The 25,871-nt window shown below is 48.7% G+C and overlaps 1 protein-coding gene and 1 pseudogene across 1 annotated transcript; both read right to left on the minus strand.

Moving 5' to 3' along the window:
• Nucleotides 1-300: 300 nt before the first annotated feature.
• Nucleotides 301-13,457, minus strand: LOC129147066 (optic atrophy 3 protein homolog). The gene is made up of 3 exons (XM_054710958.1): nt 13,346-13,457; nt 11,260-11,428; nt 301-816 (listed from the first exon to the last, which is right to left on the minus strand). Exons 1-3 carry the CDS (start codon nt 13,397-13,399, stop codon nt 386-388), a joined length of 654 nt encoding a protein of 217 aa, XP_054566933.1. The 5' UTR covers nt 13,400-13,457; the 3' UTR covers nt 301-385.
• A 1,846-nt stretch (nt 13,458-15,303) lies between these two features.
• On the minus strand, nt 15,304-23,181 carry LOC103301435 (voltage-dependent anion-selective channel protein 3-like; annotated as a pseudogene).
• Between the last annotated feature and the right edge of the window lie 2,690 nt (nt 23,182-25,871).

The raw sequence follows: 25,871 nt of genomic DNA on the forward strand, positions 1-25,871 counted from the left end.
GTCAGGCACCCCAGGTGACCTGTTGGACCTAAAGCTTTCCAAGGTCCATCCTTCTGTTTCTCACACCCCCACAAAGAGGGAGGTAGACAGATTTCTGCATTTTCATTACAATGGTCGCAAAGGAGCAAAGTTTGGGTGTAACGGGGAGGACCGCTCCAGGTAAGTGGAGGTGTGAGGACAGAAGGAGTTAGCTAGGTCTGTGTGTCCTGCGGGCCCATCTAGCTGGGGGAAGTGACCAAAAGCCTGGGTGGGTGAGCCCGGGTCTAGGGTCCATTCTGCCCCCAAAGGGACCGGGTGCTATTAGCTGGACCCGTTCAGGAAGGGACAGGGCGGACAGAAGGCCACATCGTGAGAGTCACGTCCAAGACCAGGGCCTGGCGGCCTCCTAGTTCTCGGGGTCGGGCATGGGCTCCTCCTCGGGCTCCGGCTCTGCCTTGGGCGCAGTCGGCGCGTCCCGGTCCCGGGTGCCGATGTGGGCGCGCAGATCTTGTATCTCCGCCCGCAGCTCCTCGAGGGCGCTCTGCTTCGGCGCCGCCTGCACCTGCGTGTGCAGCAGCTCCAGCGCCAGCGCCAGGTGCTCCACCTCGTCCCGCATCTCGCCCCAGGCGGCGCGCCGCTGCTGCTCCTTGCGGCGCTGCTGCGTCTTCTGGCGCCAGTACTCCAGCATCAGGCAGCCGCAGGCCACCACGAAGATGGTGGTCTCGCCCAGCAGCTCGGCGCCCAGCTCCGCGGCCGTCTCCTCGTTCAGCGGCTTCACGGCCTGGGCGTTGAAGCCCAGGAGGCGCATCTTGGTCCGCATCTCCGCCCAGTGGTACACTGCGGGGGGGTGGGGGGGCGAGAGGGGTCAGGGACCTCCGCTGGGGCGCCCCCTCCAGCCCCGCCCCTCCACTCCTCCAAGTCCCTTTGGGAGCTGCGGGGAAAGGCGGCCGGAATGTCTGGTTGGGGAGTGAGCGCCATAAAGGAGACACGCGTGGGCCCTGGCTGGTGTGGCTCAGTGGATAGAGCGTTGGCCTGCGACTCAAGGGTCCCTGGTTCGATTCTGGCCAAGGGCACATGCCTGGGTTGCGGGCTCCATCCCCAGTGGGGGAGGGGGTGCTGGAGGCAGCCGATCAGTGATTCTTCCTCATCATTGATGTTTCTCTCTCTCTCTCTCTCCCCCCCCTTCCTCTTTGAAATCAATCAATATATATATATATATTTTAAAAGAAGAAGACCCGCGCGCACCACGCCGGGCGGGCGGAATGCTGAGTTAGTTGTTCGGGATGGGCGGCCGGCGGGCGGGCATCTTTCGAAAACCTCCCGAAGATTAGGGCGAGTAGCTGAGAAATGCTGCCCTGGATGGGGAGGTTCTTAGTGGGGCCCCACCCCGGGGTGGTCCCATCCCAGAGCGGGGCAAATGTCGCTCCCTCTGGTCTCTCGCCCCCCCCCTCCCCGCCCCCCACAAGGGCCAGATTAGTTCCTCTCGGCCTCCCCAGGAGGAGGAGCTGACAGCTGGCTCTTTCACTGTGCGGTCTGGGGCTGTGGAAGGAGCTCGGGGCTTGACCTAATCACTTATTCATGGAGTGAGGGCCCTCGGCCTCGCCATCGGTTATAAATGTAACAAACACGGAGCTGGTGCTGAAACCTGACTCACTCCAGGAATATTCCGATGCATCCATTGATCCAGGGGCTGCTGGGAAAATAATAAGCCTCTTTGCACTCATTAAGGGATGGATTCCTGGAAACATCTTACCCTCCCCCCTTCAGCCTCCTCCGCAGCAGCCAGGCTGGCGGGGTCACCCTCCTTCCCTTCAGTCGGAAGAAGAGCCCCTGCACCCGGGCAGGCTGGCTGCATGGGAGGGGGCGTGTCGGCAGGGAAGTCCATCGCCCCGCCTCCAGCTGTGGTCCCACCCCTCCACGGTGAACTACTTAAAAAAAAAAAAAAAAATATATATATATATATATATACACACACACATATATATATTTATATTTATTTATATGATTTCAGAGAGGAAGGGAGAGGGAGAGAGAGATAGAAACTGATGAGAGGGAATCATTGCTCGGCTGCCTCCTGCACGCCCCCCACTGGGGATCGAGCCGAAACCCGGGCATGTGCCCTTGACTGGAATTGAACCCGGGACCCTTGACTCCACAGGTCGAAGCTCTATCCACTGAGCCAAACCAGCTAGGGCCAAGGTGAACCACTTCTTATCTCTTCTGCATTTTTTCTCCCACATTAACCCTAGGGTGCCAAATCACAAGCTACTACCTCTAACCCTTGATTTACTCAATTGAATTTTTAAAAATATCATGATTTGAGCCCTGGCCAGTGTGGCTTACTTGGTTGAGCGTTGTCCCATGCTCCAGGAGGTCCCCGGTTGGATTCGCTATCAGGGCCCAAGACCGGGTTTCAGGCTCGATCCGCGGTGGGGGGGCGTGCAGGAAGCAGCTTATGGGTGTGTCACTCTCACACCAATGTTTCTCTCTCTCCCTCTCCCTTCCTCTCTCTCTCAAAATCAATAAAAAATTTAAAAAAATTATGACTTGACTTTCCACTGCCACCCCCACGTGTATAAATGTAACACATTCTGTGTCCTTTCCTCCCCCTCCCAAGTTTTGCAAGTGATTTTTATTTTGTCTGTTACTATTGGTAGCCTTTGTAATTCTAAATAACATGCCTATTGCCTTAACTTCCTGACCAGCACTTCTAGGTACATTAACTGCTTCTCCCACTCTCTACTCTCCCCTGCCCTCACCTCCTGTGGTCTGCTGATGTGCTATTGTATTTACACTAGAGGCCCAGCACACAAAATTCATGTGCAGGTACAGTCCCTAGGCCTGGCCTGCGATCAGGGCCATCTTCCCCAGCTGCCCACAGCCGGCCCCGCCCCCCATTGCCACCCACCCCCAGTTCCCCTTTCGCCATAGGATGATCAGTGCCTGATGGCTGGGGGAAGGGACTGATAGGTCAGCTGTTACCTCTTGCCGCCCCGCCCCTACCCCCTTCGGTGGGTTGCTTTCTGTGTGTGAGGTGACCAGTGGGATGGGGGCCTTGGCCTGGCAACGCCCGCATCCCCCATCCCAGGTTCTCCGTTCACCATCAGGCAATCAAAGGAAAAGAACCAAGAGGTGGTCAATGGGCCTCCTAGTGACTGGTCCAGCAGTCATTCTGATTGGTCTGCCTTTAGGGTCAATTTGCATATTACCCTTTTATTATATAGGAGGATTACCAAGATGCCTTTCTGAGCCATAATAAGCGTTTACTGTTCTTTGCCTACTTTCACTCTAGACTGGATGGTAGTTTCTAGGCCCAGAATTACAGGTGCAAAATTCCTCAGCCGTTTGGGGCCTGGTTCCATCATTGTCACCCTGTAGCCCTGGCTGCACCAGGATGGGTTTATGGATGAGTTGCTCTTGTTTCATCATTTTATACTTTCCTATCCTAACCTTGTTTTTCTCTTTAGTCCTGGGAATGTTTCCTGTCTGCGCAGTAAAGGATTAACCGTACCCTGCCACTAGAGGTCTGGCCTTTGCCCTCCTGTCCCGTCCAGAGAGGAAGTCTTTAAGTCCTTGGAATGTCCTGCCTGATAAGCGTCTGTTTACTTGGGGCCGGGGCCGTGCCGGATGGTGTACACCAGCACATCACTTACGGGAGGGCTTTGGGCCCCGTGGTCCCAGCTCACCCTCTGGAGCGAAGCGGCTAGAAACGAAGGTGGGCCACACGGCTCGGAAACCTGGTCTCTGCGACCCATCCCCCTTAAAACCCCCGGAGAACACGGCCTGGGTGAGCTTCCCCGGTTGTCACTCATTGTTGCTGGGAGAAGTTAGTGCTGTCCCCAGTCCCACGGGGACAACGGGAGCTCTCCTGTATTCTGCCCCACGCACCTCTTCCCGGGGCTGATTTTAATCTGTATCCTCTCTCTGTAACGGGGGTGTAACCATCAGTGAGTCCTCCACCAAATTACTGAAGTTGGAGGTTGTTGGGGGCTCCCTGAACTGTGGTTGGTGTCAGAGTAAGGGTGTGCCTGGCGACCCCTCACTGTGCGTGGGATGCATTTCCTCCCCTCCATTTCCCTGTAACTCCTCAGAACACTTCCTTGTCTGGAACGGCCCTGCACTGACCCTTCACCTCTAGACTTTTCTCTCCTGTTTTGTTTTTTAATGGATTTTAAGAGAGAGAAACATCGATGTGAGAAACATTGATTGGTTGCCTTTGGTATGTGCCCCGACTGGGGACTGAACCTGCAACCTTTTGGTGCACAGGACGATGACACTCCAGTTGGGCTGGTTGCCATTTCTTTATGTTGTGTCTGTGTACGTTGCCACAGGAATCCAACATCCTATATAATAAAAGGCCGGGGAACATAAGCATAACGACCGGAACGACCGCTCAACCAGTCGCCATGAGGTGCATTGACCACCTCTCAGTCCTCCCCACCCCCCATGCGAGCAGCGGCGGGCTACGTGCACACAATTTCATGCACTGGGCCTCCCTCTATCTTACCTTATATTAGACAAATATGCAAATTGACCGCACCTTCGCTACGCCCAAGCCACGCCCATCAACCAGGCCCACCAGGAAACCGTTGCAGGGACGTTGGGGTGTGGCGGAGCCCAAGGCCGGGAAAGCCAGCGGGTTGCCTGAGCCGATCACAGGAGACCACTGGGGGTCGGCTCCTGCGATCGGTCGCAGGGACGCTGGGTGCGGCCGAGCCCAAGGCCACCGCCCAGGGCCAAGCCCGGACCCTGAAAGAAGGCAGAAGGCGGTGGCCACAGCCAAGGCCTGGGTCCCCGGTGCCAGCAGAAAACTGGTGCAGGCAGCCAGGTGAATGAAGGTCTATTGCACGAATCTTCGTGCAAACGGGCTACTAGTCCTATCTAATAATAGAGTAACATGTAAATTACCATCACTCCACTACGCCCACGATTGGGCGGCGGGAGGCTGGGGGGCGGGACTCAGGGTGGCCTATCCGGCCATTGAGAGGCACGGATCTGCTGCCACTGAGGGGGGCTACCCTGCTGTTGAGAGGCGCAGGGGGTGGGACTCCCGCCCCCTGTGCCTCTCAATGGCCAGATCCGTGGCCGCTGAGGGGGGCCTGTCGCAGACACCCACTGCGCCTCTCAACGGCAGGGTAGCCAGGTGTCCGCGGCAGCCCCCTCAGCGGCCGTTGAGAGGCGCAGGGGGCGGGACTCCCGCCCCCTGTGCCTCTCAACAGCAGGGTAGCCCCCCTCAGCGGCCGCGGACCATCAAAAGTGTGGGAGCTGGGGGCCTGTCTGCTCCGGCACCAGGCCTTTCAGAAGTCTCCACCGAGCTGGAGGCTTCTGAAAGGCCTGGTGCACCAGCGGACAGGCACCCAGCTCCAGCGCGAAAAGCGAAAGCGTGCCAGCGCGAAAAGCGAAAGCGTGTAGGGGACCCTACACGTGCATGATTCAATCATGCACTGGGCCTCTAGTATATATATAAAAGCCTAAGCAACCATTATGACCGGTTGACCAAACGACTGGTCACGCTCAACACAGAGCTGCCCCCTGATGGTCAGCGCACTCCCACAGCCAACCTCCCACAGTCCCTTCTCCCAGCCGGCCAGCCCCAATCAGCCCCAATTGGGACTGGGCGAGATGGTCCCGATCGGCCTCAATTGCTGAGGAACCACGCCCATGCACGGATTCATGCACTGGGCCTCTAGTCAATTATAACAGGCTCTCCAAGGCATGTGCCCGTCTGGCTATCTTCGTTTAGTCTAGGGTGCGGAAATCTTCTAGGCTATACAATTGGATCCACTGGGTGCCACTTGATTCCCTACCCTGACAGACCCAGAGGGCATGACTAGGACAACTGGCAAACACACAAGGTAACAACCAGGAGTGGGGAAAGGTTCCCGGAATAAAAAGGCAGTGAGTTGACCCAGCAACACCAAAGTCAGTGCGGGCCATTCCCAACTCTTGTAGGGAAAATCATGCATTGGTCTGTCGTATGGGAGGCTGTTCCTGGCATATCTGGACTGGGGTTCACTAGAGAGCTAAAGGAACCAGTGGTGGTGCGGTGTGGGGTGCCCTCCTCACGGAGGCCATGGTGCCCGAAAAGCTTAAATGTTTGTGTGTATTTTTTAAAAATTGACTTTAGAGAAAGAGGAAGGGAGAGGGAAAGAGAGATCAAGAAACATCGATTGGTTGCCTCCTGTTCAGGGATTGAACCTGCAACCTGGGCATGTTCCCTCACCGGGAATCGAGCCCACGGTCCTTTGGTGCATGGGACGACGCTCCCACCGCCTGAGCCACACTGGCCAGGGCCAAAAAGCTTAAATGTTGCTTCAAAGGCAGCTCTCTTTGTTGGTGCCTACCCTGCTGTGCGGGTAAAGACCACTTTGAAAAAGCTTGTCCCCGCGTATGGAAAGAATACAGTCTTGTGTTTCTCCTTTATTCTCACACGAGTCTCCTCACACCACACGTGGGGGCTTCTTTCTCCCACACCAGGCGACTCTCTGAAACACCGGCGTGGTGGCCTACAGTTTAATGAATCTTGACACTAACTGCAATTCATCAGAACCCCTCAAGCTGAGGGCTCAGCTCCACAGGACTGCTCCCACTTCAGACTCTAAATACAAACAGTAGGTCCCCAGGTCCCCCACAACTCCTGTCTAACGTGGCTACAAACTAGAGGTTCCCATTGTTGTGGCAGAATGCATGGGAGGAGGATCAGCCAGCACTCTGAGGGAGGAAAGTTTAACCTTTATTTCGCAGATCTGCTAGTCCAGGGGAATTCTGGATCCAAAGCCTGAACTGAACTCCTGGGGAGGATCTGACCTATATCTCTCCTCCTGCGGCAGCCCCTGAGGGTCCCGCAGCTCCGCCCAAGTCTTGGTGGGGCCTTGGGGTTAGGCTCTGCAGCTCCGCCCAAGTCAGTCAGAGTGGGGAAGTAAGACTGCAGTTTTAACCAGATACTGAACTAGGTTGCAAGTCCCCCCACCCCCATTTTCCTTTTCACCATGACATTCTCCTTGGATTCAATCATTTACTAGAACAGCTCACAGATCTCAGGAAAACACTGAAGATGACCAGTTTATCCTATATAATAAAAGCCTAATATGCTAAGTGTCCAGTAGTCTGGTCAGCCATTCAACCAATCAAAGCATAATATGCTAATGATATGCTAAGGCTGCTCAACTGCTTATTATGACATGCACTGACCACCAAGGGGTAGACGCTCTGACTAGTAGGTTAGCTTGCTGTTGGGGTCTGGTCGATTGGGACTGAGCCAGAAGGGCCGAACACATCCTGCAGCCCTCCCACAGTCCCTCCCCGGCCCCTATCATGCACCAGTGGGGTCTCTCGGCCTGGCCTGCACCCTCTCACAATCCGAGACCCTTTGGGGGATGTCAGAGAGACGGTTTCAGTGCAACAGCGAAATGACAGGCCACTATGACAAGCACTGACCACCAGGGGGCAGACGCTCAACACAGGAGCTGCCCCCTGGTGGTCATTTCGCTCCCACAGGAGGAGCACTGTTCAGCCAGAAGTGGGAGCCTCTCCTGCCTCCGCAGCAACTCTAAGGATATCCGACTGATGGCTTAGGCCCACTCCCCCCGATGGAGGGCTCCTGGACTGCGAGAGAGTGCAGGCTGGGCTGAGGGACACCCCCTCCCCCCTAGTGCACGAATTTCATGCACTGGGCCTCTAGTTATATAATAAAGGACACGATGGAGAATATGGATAATTAGAAAGGGCAAGGCCTGTGAGGGTGGGAGCACAGGAGCTCTGTCCTGGTGCAGCTTGTCACCACCTTCCTGGGCCCGGATGTGAGCACCAGGTTCTTTGAACTCTGTCCTTACGAAAGCTTAATTGATTATTAACTCAACCTCCAGACTCTCTTCCCTTCCAGGAAGATGTGGGCGGGGCTAAACGTTTCAAACTTCTAATCACAGCTGGTGGCCAGCACCCATCCTGAAGCCATCCACGACCCTGCCCAGGATCGCCTCACTTTCAGAACAAAAGACACTCCTATCACCCAGAGGGTTTAGGAACTCTGTGTCAGAAACCAGGGCCAAAGACCAACTGTTACAAAAAAGATGCTCCTAGCGTTTTTGTTTGTTTATATTATTGATTTCAGAGAGGAAGGGAGAGAGAGAGAAACATCAATGAGTCGGAACTGGTTTGGCTCAGTGGATAGAGCGTCGGCCTGCAGACTGAAGGGTCCCAGGTTCGATTCCGGTCAAGGGCATGTACCTTGGTTGCGGGCACATTCCCAGTGGGGAGTGTGCAGGAGGCAGCTGATCAATGTTTCTATCTCTCTATCCCTCTCCCTTCCTCTCTGTAAAAAATCAATAAAATATATTTTAAAAAAAAGAAAAGAAAAGAAACATCAATGATGTGAGAGAATCATTGATTGGCTGCCTCCTGCTCGCCCTCTACTGGGGATCCAGCCCACAGCCCAGGCATGTGCCCTTGGCCGGAATCAAACCTGGGACCTTTCAGTCCACAGGCTGATGCTTTCTCCGTTGAGCCAAACCAGCTAGGGCAACTGCTAGCGTTTTTATCCCCTAGGAAATTACAAGGGGTTCCAGAGTTCTGTGCCAGATTAGCTAGAGGAATGGATGGATGAATGGATGGATAGATCAATGATAGATCAATGATAGATAGATAGATAGATAGATAGATAGATGGAAATTTTTTCTATTATTTGACAACCTGCCTGACAGAGGTCTTTTGAAAGAGATTTCCCTTGGACCAGGAAGCTTGTGCAAGAATATTCATTACACCACCTTCTTACACCATACACATGAATAAACTCAAAGTGGATTAAATACCTTAAATGTTAGACTCACAACCATAACAATTCTAGAAGAAAACGTAAACAGGAAAATCTTGGACATTTCTCAAAGCAATATTTTTCCCTGATATATTTCATTGGGAAACAATAAATAAATAAGTGGGATTACATCAAAATAAAAAGGTTTTGCACAGCAAAGAAAACCATCAACAAACTGCAAGGACAACCCAATGAATGAGCGAATATATTCATCAATAATACATCTAATAAGGGGTTACTATAAGAAGAAAAGTATAAAACTCAACACCAAATAAACAAACAATCCAATTAAAAAATGGGCAAAGGGCCCAGCCAGTGTGGCTCAGTTATTTGAACATTGTCCCACATACCAAGAGGTCGCTGGCTCAATTCCCAGTCACAGCACATGCTGGAGTTTCAGGATCGATCCCCAGTAGGGGGCATGCAGGAGGCAGCTGATCCATGTTTCTCAGATTTTTTTATTTTTCTCTCCCTCTTCTTTCCTCTATCTCTAAAAAATCAATAAAAACATATTTAAAAAATAACAGTAATGAAAATAAATGGGCAAAGGACCTGAATAGACACTTTTCCAAAGAGGACATACAGATGGCCAATGGACAAATGAAAAGTTGCACAATGTCACTAATCCTCAGACAAATGCAAATTAAAACCACAATGAGATATCACCTCACACCTATCAGAATGGCTACCATCAATAAATCAACAAACAACAGGTGCTGGCGAGGATGTGGAGAAGAGGGAACCCTGGTGCACTGTTGGGAACGCAGACGGGGGCAGCCACTGTGAGAGCAGTATGGAGCTTCCTCAAAAAATTAAAAATGGAACTGCCTTATGACTCAGTGGTTCCACTTCTGGGAATGTATCTGAAGAACCTGAAACAGTGATTTGAAAGAATATAGGCACCCCTGTGTTCTCTGCAGTGTTATCTATAGCTATAAAACCCTAATATGCAAATAGACTGAACGGTGGAACAACCGAACAACCGGTCGCTATGACATGTACAGATCACCAGGGGTCGCGTGCGGACCATGGCAGGTGTCGGCAGCAGGCGGCAGAGCACGGAACATGGCGGGCATTGGCCTCGGTGAGATGGTGGAGCAGGTGAGTGGGGGCGCCAGACCAAGGTGGGGCGCCGGTCGCTGTCATTGGGGCGAGCATCTGGTGGTTACTGAAAATTCTTTACTCCTGCGCACCGCGGTCCGCCGGGAGCTCGCACCCACTGCCAGTGTCCAGCGCTGTCCCAGATTGCTTGGTGCTGGCAGGGGTGCAAGTGGCGGCTGCCAGCCCCGATTGCCCCTGAGGGCTTCTCCACCTCCCCCTGCTCCTGAGGGGCAATTGGGGCAGCAGCCGCCTCTCACACCTGCTGCTAGCGCTGGCTCCAATTGCTCCATGCTGTCAGCGGGTGTGAGCGGCAGCGGTGGAATTGGGGCTGCCGGCAGACAGGGGACTGGGGGCCATGGCAGGAGGGGCCGGGCAGGGGTGCGGAGGATGGGCCGAGACCCGCCCCTGTGCCCACCGCAGCCTCATGGCCCACAGTTCCTTTCAAGGTGCACGAATTCATGCACTGGGCCCCTAGTTTACAATAACCGACATTTGGAAGCAGCCCAAGTAGTAGATGGGTGTCTGTTCTGGAGGTATTTGGGGAAGTTTGAATCAGAGGCGGAAAGTGATCTTAACAAGGTCTTACCGTCTCCATCTGGCTGCAAGAGTGGATGACAGACTGTGGGGTGGAGGCTATTACCAACTGCAGGTGAGAAATAAATGGATCAGAATGGTGGCTTAAGAAAAGTGGTTGTATTTTGGATGCATGTTTGAAAAAGGGGCAACTAGATTTTCTAATGTGGAGGGAGAGGGGATGACCCCATGTGGGAACCCTGTTCAGAGTATGCCGGATGTTCAAAGCCAAGGCCAATTTCCCAGACGCAGGTGTCAAAGCAAGAACACAGCCATCTTACGGTACTACACCAGCATGCCCTTCTATGACCCAAACACTGATGTCACTATTTGACAAGAAACCTCTTGTGTCTAAGTCAGTATAAAGTATGTTATTTTTAAAAGAATATATTTTATTTATTTTTTACAGAAAGGAAGAGAGAGGGACAGAGTGCTAGAAACATCAGTGAGAGAGAAACATCGACCAGCTGCCTCCTGCACAGCCCCTACTGGGGATGTGCCTGAAACCAAGGTACATGCCCTTGACCAGAATCGAACCTGGGACCTTTCAGTCCCCAGGCCGACGCTCTATCCACTGAGCCAAAGCAGTTAGGGCTGAAGTATATTATTGGCCAGCCTGTGTGTGGCTGCTTTGTGGGGCTACTATGTAAAGCTCCTATGTTGGAGCTCCTATGTTGTTCACCAGCCGGTGTGCGGCTGTCTGCGTTATGGGACAGCTTTGAAGAACTGTTTTGTCTGATAGCTCCTTGTTAGCAATGGCTACTTGGGCTAAAATAAGGACTCTCTTATATACTCACGACTTCTCATATCTTCTCCACCTAATCCCCGGTGTCCAAGAAGGTCTAGTCCCTGGCAGAGGGACTTGTACCCAGCAGGTGGCGTAGTTGAGCAGGATAAAGGAGTGAGTACTCCCCAACACCCCAGGATTTTCCGTCTTAGCAGTTGCAGCAATGGGAGCTCCGTTATCTGAGACGGGGGAAGAAGGTGGTAGGAGTGCTGTTCACAGGAGCTTTGCTTTGGCCGTGTTGAGAGGTGTTTCACAGACCGCTGAGTGGAAGCATGGGGTGGGCAGCTGGACACACAGTTCTGGGACTCTGGGAAGGGTTCAGGATGGAGGCATGTACAATGTGGTGGGCTCAGTACAGACCCAGCCGAGTCAGCGGTGGTCACACTTAGGACGGGTAAGCTTCAGGTTATGGTAATAAAGATATTTGGGGGGCAGGCAGAGAAGGGAAGGAGCCCTCTTTCTGATCTAAATATTCAATAGTACAATAAATTAAGCTGTGACTTGCAGTCTTTACCGATCTCCCCGGTGTATACGCTCCTACTGTGGCCAATTAAAAACCGCCTTCGTGATGTGACTGAACATGGACTGAAAAGCCGCCAGTAGCCCATCAGCATACTCCATTTCACCCCACTAACTTAGCAGCTCAAATAACCAGAAGAACATCTAATCTAATAATAGACAAATATGCAAATCGACCGCACCTTCGCTACACCTAAGCCACGTCCACCAGCCAAGCCACGCCCACCAACCAATCAGGATGAGTATGCAAATTACCCCAAACAAAGATGGTGGCTAATTTGCATATCAAGACAGCCTCGAAAGAAGCCAAGAGCTGCAGAAGGGAGTAAAGCTTCGAAGAAGCAAGCAAGCCGGGAGGGGGGGGAGAGGAGGGTGGGGGGAGGAGAAGGGAGGAGCGAAGTCAGGGCCGGGGCGAAGGCAAAAGCAGGCAGGCTGGAGGAGAAGGCGGAGCGGGTGACAAGGGAGGAGCGGAGGCGGGGCCGGGGGTGAAGGGAAAAGCAGGCGGGCTGGTGGAGAAGGGGGGGCGGGCGACAAGGGCGGAGGGGAGGCGGGGTAGAGTGCAGCAGGAAATCCTACTGCAGGATTTTTCCTGCAATGGGAACGCTAGTAGGAAATAATAAAATATAGTGACGTAATTAGGAAGCAAGGCTTCTATCCTCTTCTTTCTTTCTTTTTTTAATATATATATTTAATGATTCAGGAGAGGAAGGGAGATAGAGAGAGAGAAACATCAAGGATGAGAATCATTGGTTGGCTGCCTCCTGTACGCCCCCTACTGGGGGGGAGGGGATTGAGCCTGCAACCCAGGCATGTGCCCTTGGCCTGAATCAAACCTGGGACCCTTTAGTTCACAGGCTGACGCTCTATCCACTAAGCCAAACAGGCTAGGGCCTTTCTATCATTTTCAACTCATCCCTCTCAACATAGAAAGTCCCTGATACAATGACATACTGTATTATATCCTTTGTTATGTCTATTTTCAGTAAATACAAAAATAAAGAAAGACAGTGCGATGAAGCTGGATAAACTCCCCATCCTTCATCATTATTTATCATTTCATGGCCATTCTGTTTCCTCTCTCCTCAAGTGCACTAATGGGCTATTTTAGTTATGATCCCAGACATCATACCAACAGATGTGTTTTTCAAATGTAAGGACTCTTGCACAATGCCAATAACTATCACACAAAATAAAAATATTTTTACATATATGTTACTGGTGCACAATTTTCTCAAATGTCTCAGAAAGGTGTAGGTTTCTTAAGCCCAATTTATTATAATCAGCATTCTGGTTGTAACCTGAGAGCTTTCAGTAGCTGTTTCAAAAGGCTTTTAACCTATAGATGTTACATACTTGTGCCGCGCCAGCACAGCCAAGGGTTCGGCAAGCCTGAGGGGAGCCGGCAAAGGATGAAGAAAAGACAGATCAAGAGAATAAGCTGGGTCTAGGTCAGTGGTTGGCACACTCATTAGTCAACAGAGCCAAATATCAACAGTACAACGATTGAAATTTCTTTTGAGAGCCAAATTTTTTAAACTCAAACTTCTTCTAACGCCACTTCTTCAAAATAGACTCACCCAGGCCGTGGTATTTTGTGGAAGAGCCACACTCAAGGGGCCAAAGAGCCGCATGTGGCTTGTGAGCCGCAATTTGCCAACCACGGGTCTAGGTGGATCTTCTGCGCCTGGCTGAGACCACAGAAAAGATCCAGACAGGAAGTTGATGCTTTATTTATAGTCAGAGGTAAACAAGGTAGTGGTCACCATAGTTACAATGTTCTTGTGAGTTTCACTTGTTTTGGCAGCACTTGCTGCACCTCCCACAGCCCATTAGCTACCCAGATAAGATCTAGGGAGTAGTCACAAGATCACGCTTAATTATGCTAAGAGGGCTGTGTGCCCTGCAAGCCGGGGCTTGTTTGAGGCTTTGCCAGCAGGTCAGTCTGAGGCTTAACCCTATAACCCTAGCTACACATACTTAGCATGAATTTCAAGGCCTTGGGACATCTCTCCATGGGGGTCTTTGGGAAGAACTCCCCGCACACCTCAAAGTCTATTGCTTCATACAGACCTTCATTGTCTATTTTTATTTTATTTAAAATTTTTGTTTATTGATTTCAGAAAGAGACAGAGAAAGGGAGAGAGGGAAGAGAGAGAGAAAGAGAGAGAGAGAGAGATCCATTGTTCCACCCATTCATGCACCTACTGGTTAACATGTGCTCCTGACTGGGGATGGAACCTGAAACCCTGGTGCTACGGAACTGGATGATGTTCCAACTAACCAAGCCACCCAGGCAGGGCTTTTATTCATTCATTCATTTAAATTCTTTATTGTTAAAAGTATTACATATGTCCCTTTTTTCCTCCTATAGACCCCCACCCCAGGCCTTCACCACCCTACTGTCTGTGTCCATGGGTTATACATATATGCATACAAGTTCTTTGGTTGATCTCTTTCCAACTACCCACCCACCCACCCAAACCCACTTTCACTCTGAGATTCGACAGTCTGTTCCATGCTTCTGTGACTCTGGATCTATTTTGTTCAACAGTTTATTTGGTTCATTAGATTCCACCTATGAATGAGATCATGTGATACTTGTCTTTCTCTGATGGCTTATTTCGCTTAGCATGATACTCTCCAGGTCCCTCCATGCTGTCTCAAAGGGTAAGAGAGCCTTCTTTTTTACTGCTGCATAGTATTCCACGGTGTAAATGTACCACAGCTTTTTATCCACTCATCTACTGATGGGCACTTGGGCTGTTTTCAGATCTTAGCTATTGTAAGTTGTGTTGCTATGAACATAGGGGTGCATACATTCTTTCTGATGGGTGTTTTGGATTTCTTAGGATATATTCCTAGAAGTGGGATCACTGGGTCAAATGGCAGCTCCATATTTAATTTTTTGAGGAAACTCCATACTGTTTTCTATAATAGCTACATTGGTCTGCACTCCCACCAGCAGTGTGCTAGGGTTCCCTTTTCTCCACATCCTCACCAGCACTTGTCATTTGTTGATTTGTGTTAGGTAGTCACTCTGACAAGTGTGAGGTGATACCTCATTGCTGTTTTAATTTGTGTAATGCCCAGTGTTCTTGTTGATTTGTTTTAGGTAGTCACTCTGACAAGTGTGAGGGGATACCTCATTGCTGTTTTAATTTGCATTTCTCTGATGATCATTGCCTTTGAGCATTTTTTCATATGTGTTTTGGCCATCTATAGGTCCCATTTAGAGAAGTGTCTATTTAGGTCCTTTGCCCATTTTTAAAATTGGATTGTCTTCCCTTGCAGGAGAATGGAAATACAGATCAGAACTCTGCACTCGCTTTATGTCCAAGACACATCCTAGTCACGTATACCCAACTGCTGAGGACACCCAATCACCAAAGTAGTACCTAGTCCAATTTCCTACCTTGGCTCGTGCCTGAGGTCACCTGATTGCCGCGCTTCTTGCTTGCTTGGGCCCTTTCTGCATTGCTGGCTGGCTCTCGATCCCGAGCTTATAGTCAGCCCGGGCGGTAATGGCTGTCCCTCCTCATTGAGGCCGCCACAACTGGGCAGTGGGGTGGGCCTCCTCAGGAGACGGGTCCAGGTAAAACACAAAGGGTACTCGGGAGTCAGGTAGCAAGGCAAATATCTTTACTCCTGCAGGAGGGTGTGCACACACATTGTCGGGGAGCATGCGTGCCTGATACATTTCTTATCTCCATCTCATTTAGCTCTTCTTCTGGAGAATTCTCTTGTTCTTTCATTTGGGGCTTGTTTTCTGTCTCCCCATTTTGGCTGCCTGTTTGGGCTTGTGTCTGTGTGTTAGGTAGATCTGCTATGACTCCCAATCTCTAGTGCAGGACAGTGTCAGATGCTGTTTGTGACTGGCCCTGAGTACCTTGTTTGGAGGCACTACCAGCAATCCACAGCTTGTGGCTCCCTCTTCTGGGGCTGGATGCCTTTGGAAAGGACCAAGATGTGCACCAAGGTCTGCTTTTCCTAGCCCTGGGCCCCGGATTAGATCAGGCAAAGACTCAAAGCCTCCAGAGATCCACTTCTGCTTGCAGACCCATTGACACTCTGTTTTGATTAGCCTCAGGCTATCGACCACAGGGCGGGTGGGGGTGAGAGTCCTTCCAACAGCTTCCTTCCCCCAGGTAAAAACTGAGTGGATAGCAAAGATTCACTGGAGAAGTATGTCCTCTGCAGTGGGAAGGAATGACTCAGCACAGAAAACCAGGTGGCTGTCCTCCGAGCTTCAACCCCAGAGCCCCCAAACCTAGCTTCTGCTCACACAGCTCCAGTCCACTCTGCCCTTCCTCTACCAGAGCCCAAGGTGAGTGGCTGCACATGAAGTTTTGTGCATTGACCCTTTAAGAGGGTGCCTGCATTTCCAGCCATCTCTCCCTGGCAGACAGCAACCCTGCGGCTTTTTGCAGCCAGATGTTATGTGGGCACCTTTCTCAGTACTGGTGCTCTGGGCTGGAGCCCAGCTTGGGGTTTAGACCCCAGAGTTCTCACGGGAACCCCCCCACAGCTGATATATCCCTCTGCACCTTTAGCTGCTGTCTGTGGGAGCCCGGCCAGCCCCTTCATGCCTCTACATTCCTGCCAGTCTCTATGTGGTCTCCACTTGCTGTCCTTGGTTATCAGGGTTCTCTCCAGCTAATCTTCTGTTGATTTTTCAGGGTGGTTTTTCTGTATTTTAATTGTATTTCCAGTTTTATTCTGGGAGAGTGTCAGTGTAGCTTCCACTTATTCTGCTGCCATTTTTGAATCTCTCCTCAGTCAGGGCTTTTTATTTATTTATTTTAGGTTTTATTTATTTATTTTACCAACTTTTATTGAATACTTTCTAGGTGATAGGCACTAATTAAACTCCAATTTATTTATTTATTTAAAATATATTTAATTGGCTTTTTACAGAGAGGAAGGGAGAGGGATAGAGAGTTAGAAACATCAGTGAGAGAGAAACATCGATCAGCTGCCTCCTGCACACCTCCTACTGGGATGTGCCCACAACCAAGGTACATGCCCTTGATCAGAATCGAACCCAGGACCCTTGAGTCTGCAGGCCGATGCTCTATCCACTGAGCCAAACCGGTTAGGGCCAACTTATTTATTTTTTAATCCTCACCCAAGGACATGCTTAGAGAGAGGAAAGGAGAGAGAGAGAGAGAAACATCTATCTGTTGCCTTTGCCTTCATGTGCTCCCCAACTGGAGATGAAACTCTCAACTCAGGTATGTGCCCTGACCAGGAATTTAACTGGCACACAGCTGTCTACTTTTAGATGATCAGCAGACATTCTGTGATAGAGCTGTGTTTGGGTTCCTTCTTCCTTACACTGTTTGGGGCAGGCAAGAATTCCCCACTCCAGGGCAGGTTAGGACAAGTACTGAGTGAAAAGTGCCAATGAGTATGTGAATTCATTCTAGTCACTAGTGGGAGGGGCCCCACTGGCTGCATGGGAAGGGCAGGGTCAAGGTGAAAACTCTGGAACTGGTTTTATAATGTTCAACAAATGCTAATATCCAACAGCAGGTAGGTTGTCTTCTCTGATTGTGGTCTGGAGACAAATCAGACCTAAATCCATGTGAATTTGTAATGAGTTAATTCACACACACATACAGGTACACATAAAGCTTTTGAGATTATAATTGGGATTACTTGAATCTTTTTTAAAATATATATTACATATTATTGATTTTTAGAGAGAGGAAGGAGAGGGATAGAGAGAGAAAGAGAAACATCAATATGAGAACAAAACATTGATTGGCTGCCTCTTGCACACTCCCTGCCAGGGATCAAGCCCAAAACCCAGGAATAAGCCCTGACTGGGAATTGAACCAGCAACCTTTCAGTGCAGGGACAATGCCCAACCAACTGAGCCACACTGGCCAGGGTGGGATTACCTGAATCTATAAATCAGTTTTTCAGACCTAAACATCTTTACAAAATTGAATTTTCCAATCCATGAACATGGTATCCCTATTTATTGAGATCTTTAAAAAGTGTTTATGTTCAAATGTGATGGGTTTATTTTATTTCACTCTGATGCAAAACCAAAGATGCCACTACAGCTCAGAGACCACTATATTAAAAGGTCATGAAAAAATAGTGTGGGACATGCAGGATGTGATGTACAAGCTGGAGGATTGGATCATCCTATCTAATAAAACCAGAATATGCAAATTAACCATCACTCCACGACAAAGATGGTGGTGCCCACAGACAATAAGGAGGGAATATGCAAATTGACATGACAAAGATGGTGGTGGCTGGGCCAGGACACTTGCGCCATCACCATGGCGATGACACAGGCTTTTTGCCCCACCCGGCTTCTCCCGGCCTCTGGGCAGCGCACACAGGCACAGAGCGGCCAGGGAGGGGCGGGATGCCTGCTATGAGCGGGGTGCAGGGGGTGGAGGGAGCTACAGAAGGGCGGAAGGGCCAGAGTAAAGGCAGAAGGTGGCTCCGATCGGAGCAAAGACCCGGGTCTCAGGTGCCGGAGGGAAGCCAGTGCTGGCAGCCAGAGGAAGGAAGGCCTATTCTTGCACGAATCTTCGTGCATTGGGCCTCTAGTTTCTTTATGACACTACATTGTCGCTGAGGACCACATGTAAAATAATACTGCGGACCTGAACTGAGATGTGGCACACCCAGGACAACTTCCAGTCATGCCTCCAAGAACCTCCCTTAGGATGGACTTGAGATCTCCAGACTTCGGTGTGGGGAGGATTACAATTCTTTAGAAGAATGAAGAGTTCACACTTTTGAAATTTCAGAGAAGAATTTTGAGGCCAAAACATAGTGGGCTCATTTCTCTTCACCTCAAGGGGAAAATCTGATGCTTTATTCAAAACCACATTAAGCTTCTAGTTCAAACCCCAACCCAACCTTGTTGAGGAGGAAACTTGTCTTTTTTATGGCGTGTCAGGCCATAAAAACTGTGAACAATGCACTGCCCTGGGGGGGGGGGTCGTTATCGCTGGCCCCAGGACAGATCATCGGGTATGGCCTGGGGACCCCCAACACCTGGGGGCCTTCCTGTAAGCCCACGAAAGGGGGCAGAACCATATCTGCAAGACAAAGACCCCAGAAGGTTATAAAAGTGAAGCCCTCTGCCTGTTTCTTTACTCTGATGTGGAAATTATTCCCAGAGTCCACTAGTGTTAATAAACGGGTCCCTCCCTTTCTCTAGGAAGCCGGCTTGGTATTTCTTCGGTCTTCTGCAAGTTCTTTTCATCCAGTGAAGCTGATAGCGTCAGTCTCAGGCTGGTGTTGTTTACTTTAGCAGATAGAGAAACAATACAATCAAACTTGTACTTAGCAGTGATGCCAAACTGATGTTGTTACTGTCAGCTGTCCAAGCAAGGTTTGTTGGGATTTCAATCTTCTCATTAACCTTCTAGGAGGTAGATAGAGCCTCCAAATTCAGTGCCATTGTTCACAGGAGTGTGCAGCTGGAGTCTGCAGCCTTGTAACCCAGAGCAAAATTATTCTGTAACAGTTTTTTTTAATTAATATATTTTATTGATTTTTTACAGAGAGGAAGAGAGAGGGACAGAGAGTCAGAAACATCGATCAGCTGCCTCTTGCACACCCCCTACTGAGGATGTGCCTGCAACCAAGGTACATGCCCTTGACCGGAATCAAACCTGGGACCCTTGAGTCCGCAGGCTGACGCTCTATCCACTGAGCCAAGTTTCGGCTGTAACAGTTTGGAGGTGGTTGTGTCAAAACTCACCTGACAGCCAGCAAGCCAACCATATGTGGTTGGGCAAGAAAAATCGACATCACCATTACTGCCAAGACCGAATGGATTCCATTGTAATGAGATAATGAGATAGTTATTAATCATAGGAAAGGAGCAAAAGGGAGGCCAGACATGGCAGGCATGCCATCTGGGCGGCCTTGCCAGGAAACGGCCACTTTGCACTCCCCAGGGAACCCCTGCCCATTCCCTGCAGATCACTGGGAGAAGGGGTCCAGCAAAGGGGAGATGGGTGCACGCACTATAAAGTGGGGGTGATGCAGGGAGGGCGCCTGTCAGTCAAACCTGGTAGCAGAGATTGCTAGCTGGAGGGGCAGGGCCATGGCAAGCCCACAAAAATTTGAGGCTACATAATCCCTCAAACCAGGGAGTTCTCGCTCTCTGAGCTCTTCACTCCCTCTCGGCTGTGTGGTTCCTTCAGCTCTGCTCCTGCCTGTGCTTCCTCCCTGGCCAGGTGGCCATGTGGACCCTGCAGGCAATGGACTGATGGACTGCAACCGGGGACACAAGCTAAGCGAGCCTGATGGGGACTGGACACTGCTCCAACATGGAGCGAAATTTCCTTCCCAATTCTGGGCACTGACTCAGCACCGCTCTGCTGAAGCCACAGCTACAGTTCCTTGTGAGGAAGAAGGGAAATAGGACTTGGAAACGCAAGAGTTTGATTCCACAGAAATAAAGCTTTCCGCAATACCTCGTCCTCCTGTGAGGGCCTCCAGAAATCCCTTTTCCCGGGGTACCCCAAGGACCCCACTTCCACCAATAACAAAATAATCCTATTTATAGGAGGCCTTCAATTTCTCACTTTTCTTTCCTCTGTTTGATACAAATACGGTATGGAGAGTCAGTTTAAACCCTTTAGCCAACTTGTTCTCCAAAGAGATTTCTGTTCCACGAGTATTGTCTGTGTCCCATTTTGGGGTGAAGGTAAGTCCATAGTTACAGACCTTATATTTGGTCTCTAGGTTGCCTAATACTTTCCCTCGGTCAGTATAAGCATGGCCAGAAGAAGAAAATTGCACTCCACTACATGGCTTGGTTCTCAGATCTACCTGACCGTGCCGAACGCATATCCTTTGCTGAAGACAGCTTGCAGCCTTTTCTAGACACAGTACGTTGGTGTGTTACACGTATCTCCACCCAGAGAGCAGGCCTCCGCTCCGCCAGGCAACACTGAAGGTCTGCAACCAACGCTGTCCACTAGTGAGGTCTTTTAAATTTTATCTCAACAATTTTCTGTAGTTTACTGAATAGACGTCTTGTATAAATTTAATTCAGTATATTCCCATGTATTTTTAGGTATTTTTACACTACTTTGATGACATCATTGTAAAATTTCATTTTCTATTTGTCTATACTGGTACTGATGATAGGAATACATTAATTTCTGTAAAGTGAGCTTGAATTCAGTGACCTTGATAAATTCTTGTTCTTACTAGTGCTTATAGTTTGTCTGTAGATTTTTAAACTGTACGTATCTAGTCATCAGCAAATAAGAACTATTTTTCCTTCCTAATTCTTTTGTCCTTTATTTGTTGGCTCCTTTCTTTTTCTTTTCTTATGATTCATAATACAGACTTAACAGAAACAGTAGGCTGACATAGGAATAAGAGAACTGACATTTTTGGTAAATACCAGAATCACCTCTTGCTAATAGTTCTTTTTTTTCTTTTAATTCCACCCGAAGATATGTTTTGTTTTTTTTTTAAATATATTTTATTGATTTTTTACAGAGAGGAAGAGAGAAGGATAGAGAGCCAGAAACATCGATGAGAGAGAGACATCAATCAGCTGCCTCCTGCACAACCCCCACTGGGGATGTGCCAGCAACCAAGGTACATGCCCTTGACCGGAATCGAACCTGGGACCTTTCAGTCCGCAGGCCGACGCTCTATCCACTGAGCCAAACCGGTTTCGGCCCGAAGATATGTTTTTATTGATTTTTTAGAGAGAGAGGAAGGGGGAGAAAGAGAGAGAAACATCAATCAGTTGCCTCTCGTATGCACCCCAACTGGGGATCGAACCTGCAACCTAGGTAAGTGCCCTGACTGGGAATCAAACCTGCAACCTTTTGGTGTATGGGTAGACACTTCAACCAACTGAGCCACCAGCCAGGGCTCATTGGCTCCTTTCAATATCAGAGAAGAAAGTATAATATTTGCTGTAGGATTTTATCAAATTAAGGAAGTCCCCTCTATTCCTAGTTTTCTGAGAGGGTTTTTTAAAAAATCATAAATGGGTGTCTATTATTATTAAATACCTTCCCTGCACTTATATAAAAGGTAATGGGTCATTATTTCTCATTTTTATTCCTGTAGATAGAGTGAATTACATACATTAATTTTGCAAAATGTTAAGCCACACTTGCATTTCTAAAATTATATGTTTTATTTTTTATATATTGTTGGATTTGATTTGCTAATTTTTCTAAATGAATATTTGTGTCTTTCGTTCTTGCAAAGTCCTTGTCAGATTTGGGTGTCATGGTGACACTGGCTTCACAATACAGGTGGGTGTGTGTTGTTGATTTTTGTAGTGTCTTCAGGAAGAGGTTGGAGTAGATTGGAATCCCTGTATTATAAAAATATCAATTTTCCCTGAATTCATTTATAGTTTTGATGTAATACCAATAAAATTCTAAGCAAGTTCCTTTGTTCCATAGAGAAAATAAATAAACAAAAAACCTTGATGCCTACTTCACATGATACACAAATTTAGTTGCATAGGGATAGTAAATCAAACTGTGAGAAGCAGAAAAATAGCACTTTTAGGAAAAAAAAATCATAGGAAAGTATCATCATAACTTTGAGATGGGCAGTATTTGTTAATATTTGTTAAACAAAACATCAAAAGTACTAGCCATAAAGAAAAAGTTTGACACAGTGGGAAAATACTGAAATTAGGAACTTCCATTCCTCAAAAGACTCCATCAAGAGCAGGAAAAGGCAAGTCCCAGACTATGAGAAACCATTTGCAATCTGCCTATCTGACCAAGAATTCAGATTCAGGATATGAAAAGACCTCCTGTGAATTAATAAGAGGAAGGTAAACCACCCACCAGAGAAAGGTTTGAATCACCAAAGAGGATGATATCTACATGGCAACTAGGGACATGAAAAAATGTGGAACTTCATGACACATCAGAAAAACACTAATTAAAATCGCAAAGAGAAAGCACTACAGACCCACCAGATGGCTGAAATGAAGACCCTGGACAATCTAAGTGCTGACAAAGATGTCATACACTAAGGATTGGAGTTGGCAGCAACATTCAATGTCCTATGAACCTGCAATTCCGCTCCTGGGTGGATACCCACAGAAAACTGCCCATGTGTTCTCTCCTAAAGACACATATCTAGATGCTCACTTCAGCATAATGCATAAAAGACTCAGAACAATGCAAATGCTCACCAATAATGGGATTGATACAAATAAAATTCACACAGTGAAACACTCAACAGTAATGAAAACAACTGAACCACAGTCATATAGAACAACTTCAAATTTATTCATCTCATAAACACAATGTTGAGTGAGAAAAGCCAGACAAGAGGACATGCTGTGTGGTTTTATTTATATAAAGTCCCAAACAGGCAAACTCAATCCACGAGGTACAAGTAAGGGTGGTGGTTACCCTTGGAGGGACATAGTGACTGAAAGAAGGGCATGGTGGTATTTTTTTTTTTTTGGGGGGGGGGTGTCTGTTTCCTGTTCATTCTGTGAATTTATTGAACTGTACACTTAGGACTTGTACACTTTGCATTAGGTATGTTGTATCTCAATGAAAAGTTTTCATAACCCTAGGAGCCAAAGTTGTCCAGCCACCTTTTCAACTTCTTCCAAGTGAGTCTCACTCATAACAACTGAGGAGCCTGAGACTTCTAACTTCAAGGCACCATGACTGCCCCTATGGCAGTGGTGAGAATGGCAGTCGGTGGGGTCAGACAGGACCTTGGCTCAGCAACCTCAATACTTGAATTCTGGCTTTGAAAGAATCCAGAGCCAAGACTCAAACCGTAAGAGAAGGTTTTTTAGAAAGTTGCAGAGATAGAATAAGTGAACTCAGGAAACGAGTGTACAGAGGTAAAAGAAGGGCCTTGGAACTGAGGAGAGAGGAAGGTAAAGGTAACACACATGGGAGGAAGAAGAGGAGGAGGGAAAAGGCAGGGGTGCTCCTGAGAAGGAGAGTGCTGGTCCTGAGGTCTAAGGGCTTGTAAGGGTGTGGACTCCAGGGGAGATACCAAGGGGGGATCTCAGTAGAATATTCACCAGCTTTCCATGTGGGTCCTTCCACTGATTGGTCGGTACCAGGGGGTCATTAGTCAATGCAGCTGGTCCTGGCATCACCCACCAGTTTCGCTGCTTTTCTGGGCCTGGAGCTGAAATATGACTGAGGCCTAAATGTGATCTGTAGGGAGGAAAGACCAGAGGTCTAAACTGCATGACCTGTAAAGTATCAACTAAAATCTTTATTGGTACTTCATCTCACGATAAAATTGTGCACCATGTAATGAACCTAAAACAGTAATATTATAGTACAAAAAATTAAAATTTAAAAGCCATCAAGACTACATTATAAAATTTTCAAAAGCCTCCTAACATTTAAATCAAAAAAGGAGGGGATAGTAGAGTAATATCATGTAAGGAAAAATATCCTGTAAGTAAATTACATCTAGAAAATTAATACTTTAGAAAATTAACTGTAAGGCTAAAAGCAAGACACCCATGAAAAACACACAAGGTGATAAAACAAGCCAGAGGAAAATCATTTGGGCAAAAATTGAAAAAGGATCCCCAGTCAAATTTATAGAAAATATTCCTTTATTAACTTTTGGTCGAGAATATGTTTGTATATTTTCAGAAAACAACTCCGAGACCATGTGGATTCTAGCAAGAGAAGAATCGACAGGACTACTCCAGCCATGAATACAGAAGAGAAGCAGTCCAGAGACAGAAGACGCTGATGTGGCCTTCCCATAATAGCAGTTAGCAGCTGTGCATCACTGCAGATTGCCCAGGACCAAACCAGACAGAGTCGGACCTGCATTACCACCAGTTGTCCACCATCCAGAACTGAAATGTCAGTGCTGACATGTACACATAAGGAACTGTTGGACATTGAAATTGGGTCTCAAAAGAACTGTTGGCCCAGAAAGAAACTCACTACAGACTGATTCATTTGCCTGTCACCATAACCATTATTGCTTGTCTCATTTTCGGTTCTTATAAGTGTATTTCTAAGAGCACATGATCTCACTCATCTAGGGGAAATAATGAACAACATAGACTGATGAACAAGAACAGACCCAGAAACAAGGAGGCATGGATCAGACTGTCGGGCCTCGGGGGGAGGGTAGGGAAGGGTGGGGATAAAGGGAGAGATCAACCAAAGGACTTGTGTGCAGACATATGAGCCCAACCAGTGGTTAAGGACAACAGGGGGGTGGGGGCATGTATGGGGAGGGGGGTGGGATGGAAATGGGGGGACGAGGACAAATATGTGATACCTTAATCAATAAAGAAATTTAAAAAAAAAATAAAAAAAAAATAAACTGCATGACCTGTGATATGAAAGGTCACGGGGTCCAAAACACATGATCAGCGATGTGAAAGGGGAGGAAAGGTTACGGGGGGGGGGGGGGGGGGGGGGGAGGTGGGGGAAGGAGGGCGGGGCGCGAAAGCCTTGTTTTCCCGGTATTGCCCTTGCTAGGCACCCGGTGCTTTCTGCCCTGGTGGCCGCCTGTACCTGGCCCATCGTCCTTGCTCTGCTCCTGTTTGTCTAACTGCCCACCACACTTCCAGTTGAGATATTACACTGCCTGGGACTGAGAGCTCTGTCCTCGCTCCCAAAAGGAATTCCAGCTGAATGTTGCCTCCCCAGGCTCTGGCCTGATGGAACCTTGAACTCTCTACTCTAACTCTCCTCATGGTCACTGAGAGTCAGTTAGAAGATAAATCGATTGAGAAGCCAGGCCTGAAAAATTCTGGTCTCCACTCAAAGTGGAAGGGGGAGGGCATGGCTATGGCCTTTGTCAAGGACACTCAAAGACACAATGACAGCACATCTCTTTCTTATTTATTTATTTTTAAATATATATACTAGAGGCCTGGTGCATGAATTTGTGCACAGGTGGGGTCCCTCAGCCTGGCTGGCCATCAAGGCCTATTGGGGAGCTGGCTGGCTGGGGAAGGAACCTTTGGAGGTTGGCTGGCAGCCCCCTGATTGGGGCCGATGGGGGGGGGGCAGCCAGCTGGGGGGAGGGGCCATGGGAGGTTGGCTGGCCAGGAGAGCACTGACCACAAGAAGGCAGCTCCTGCATTGAGCATCTGCCCCCTAG

The sequence above is a fragment of the Eptesicus fuscus genome, chromosome 21 (assembly GCF_027574615.1).
Source record: "Eptesicus fuscus isolate TK198812 chromosome 21, DD_ASM_mEF_20220401, whole genome shotgun sequence".
Taxonomy (NCBI): domain Eukaryota; kingdom Metazoa; phylum Chordata; class Mammalia; order Chiroptera; family Vespertilionidae; genus Eptesicus; species Eptesicus fuscus.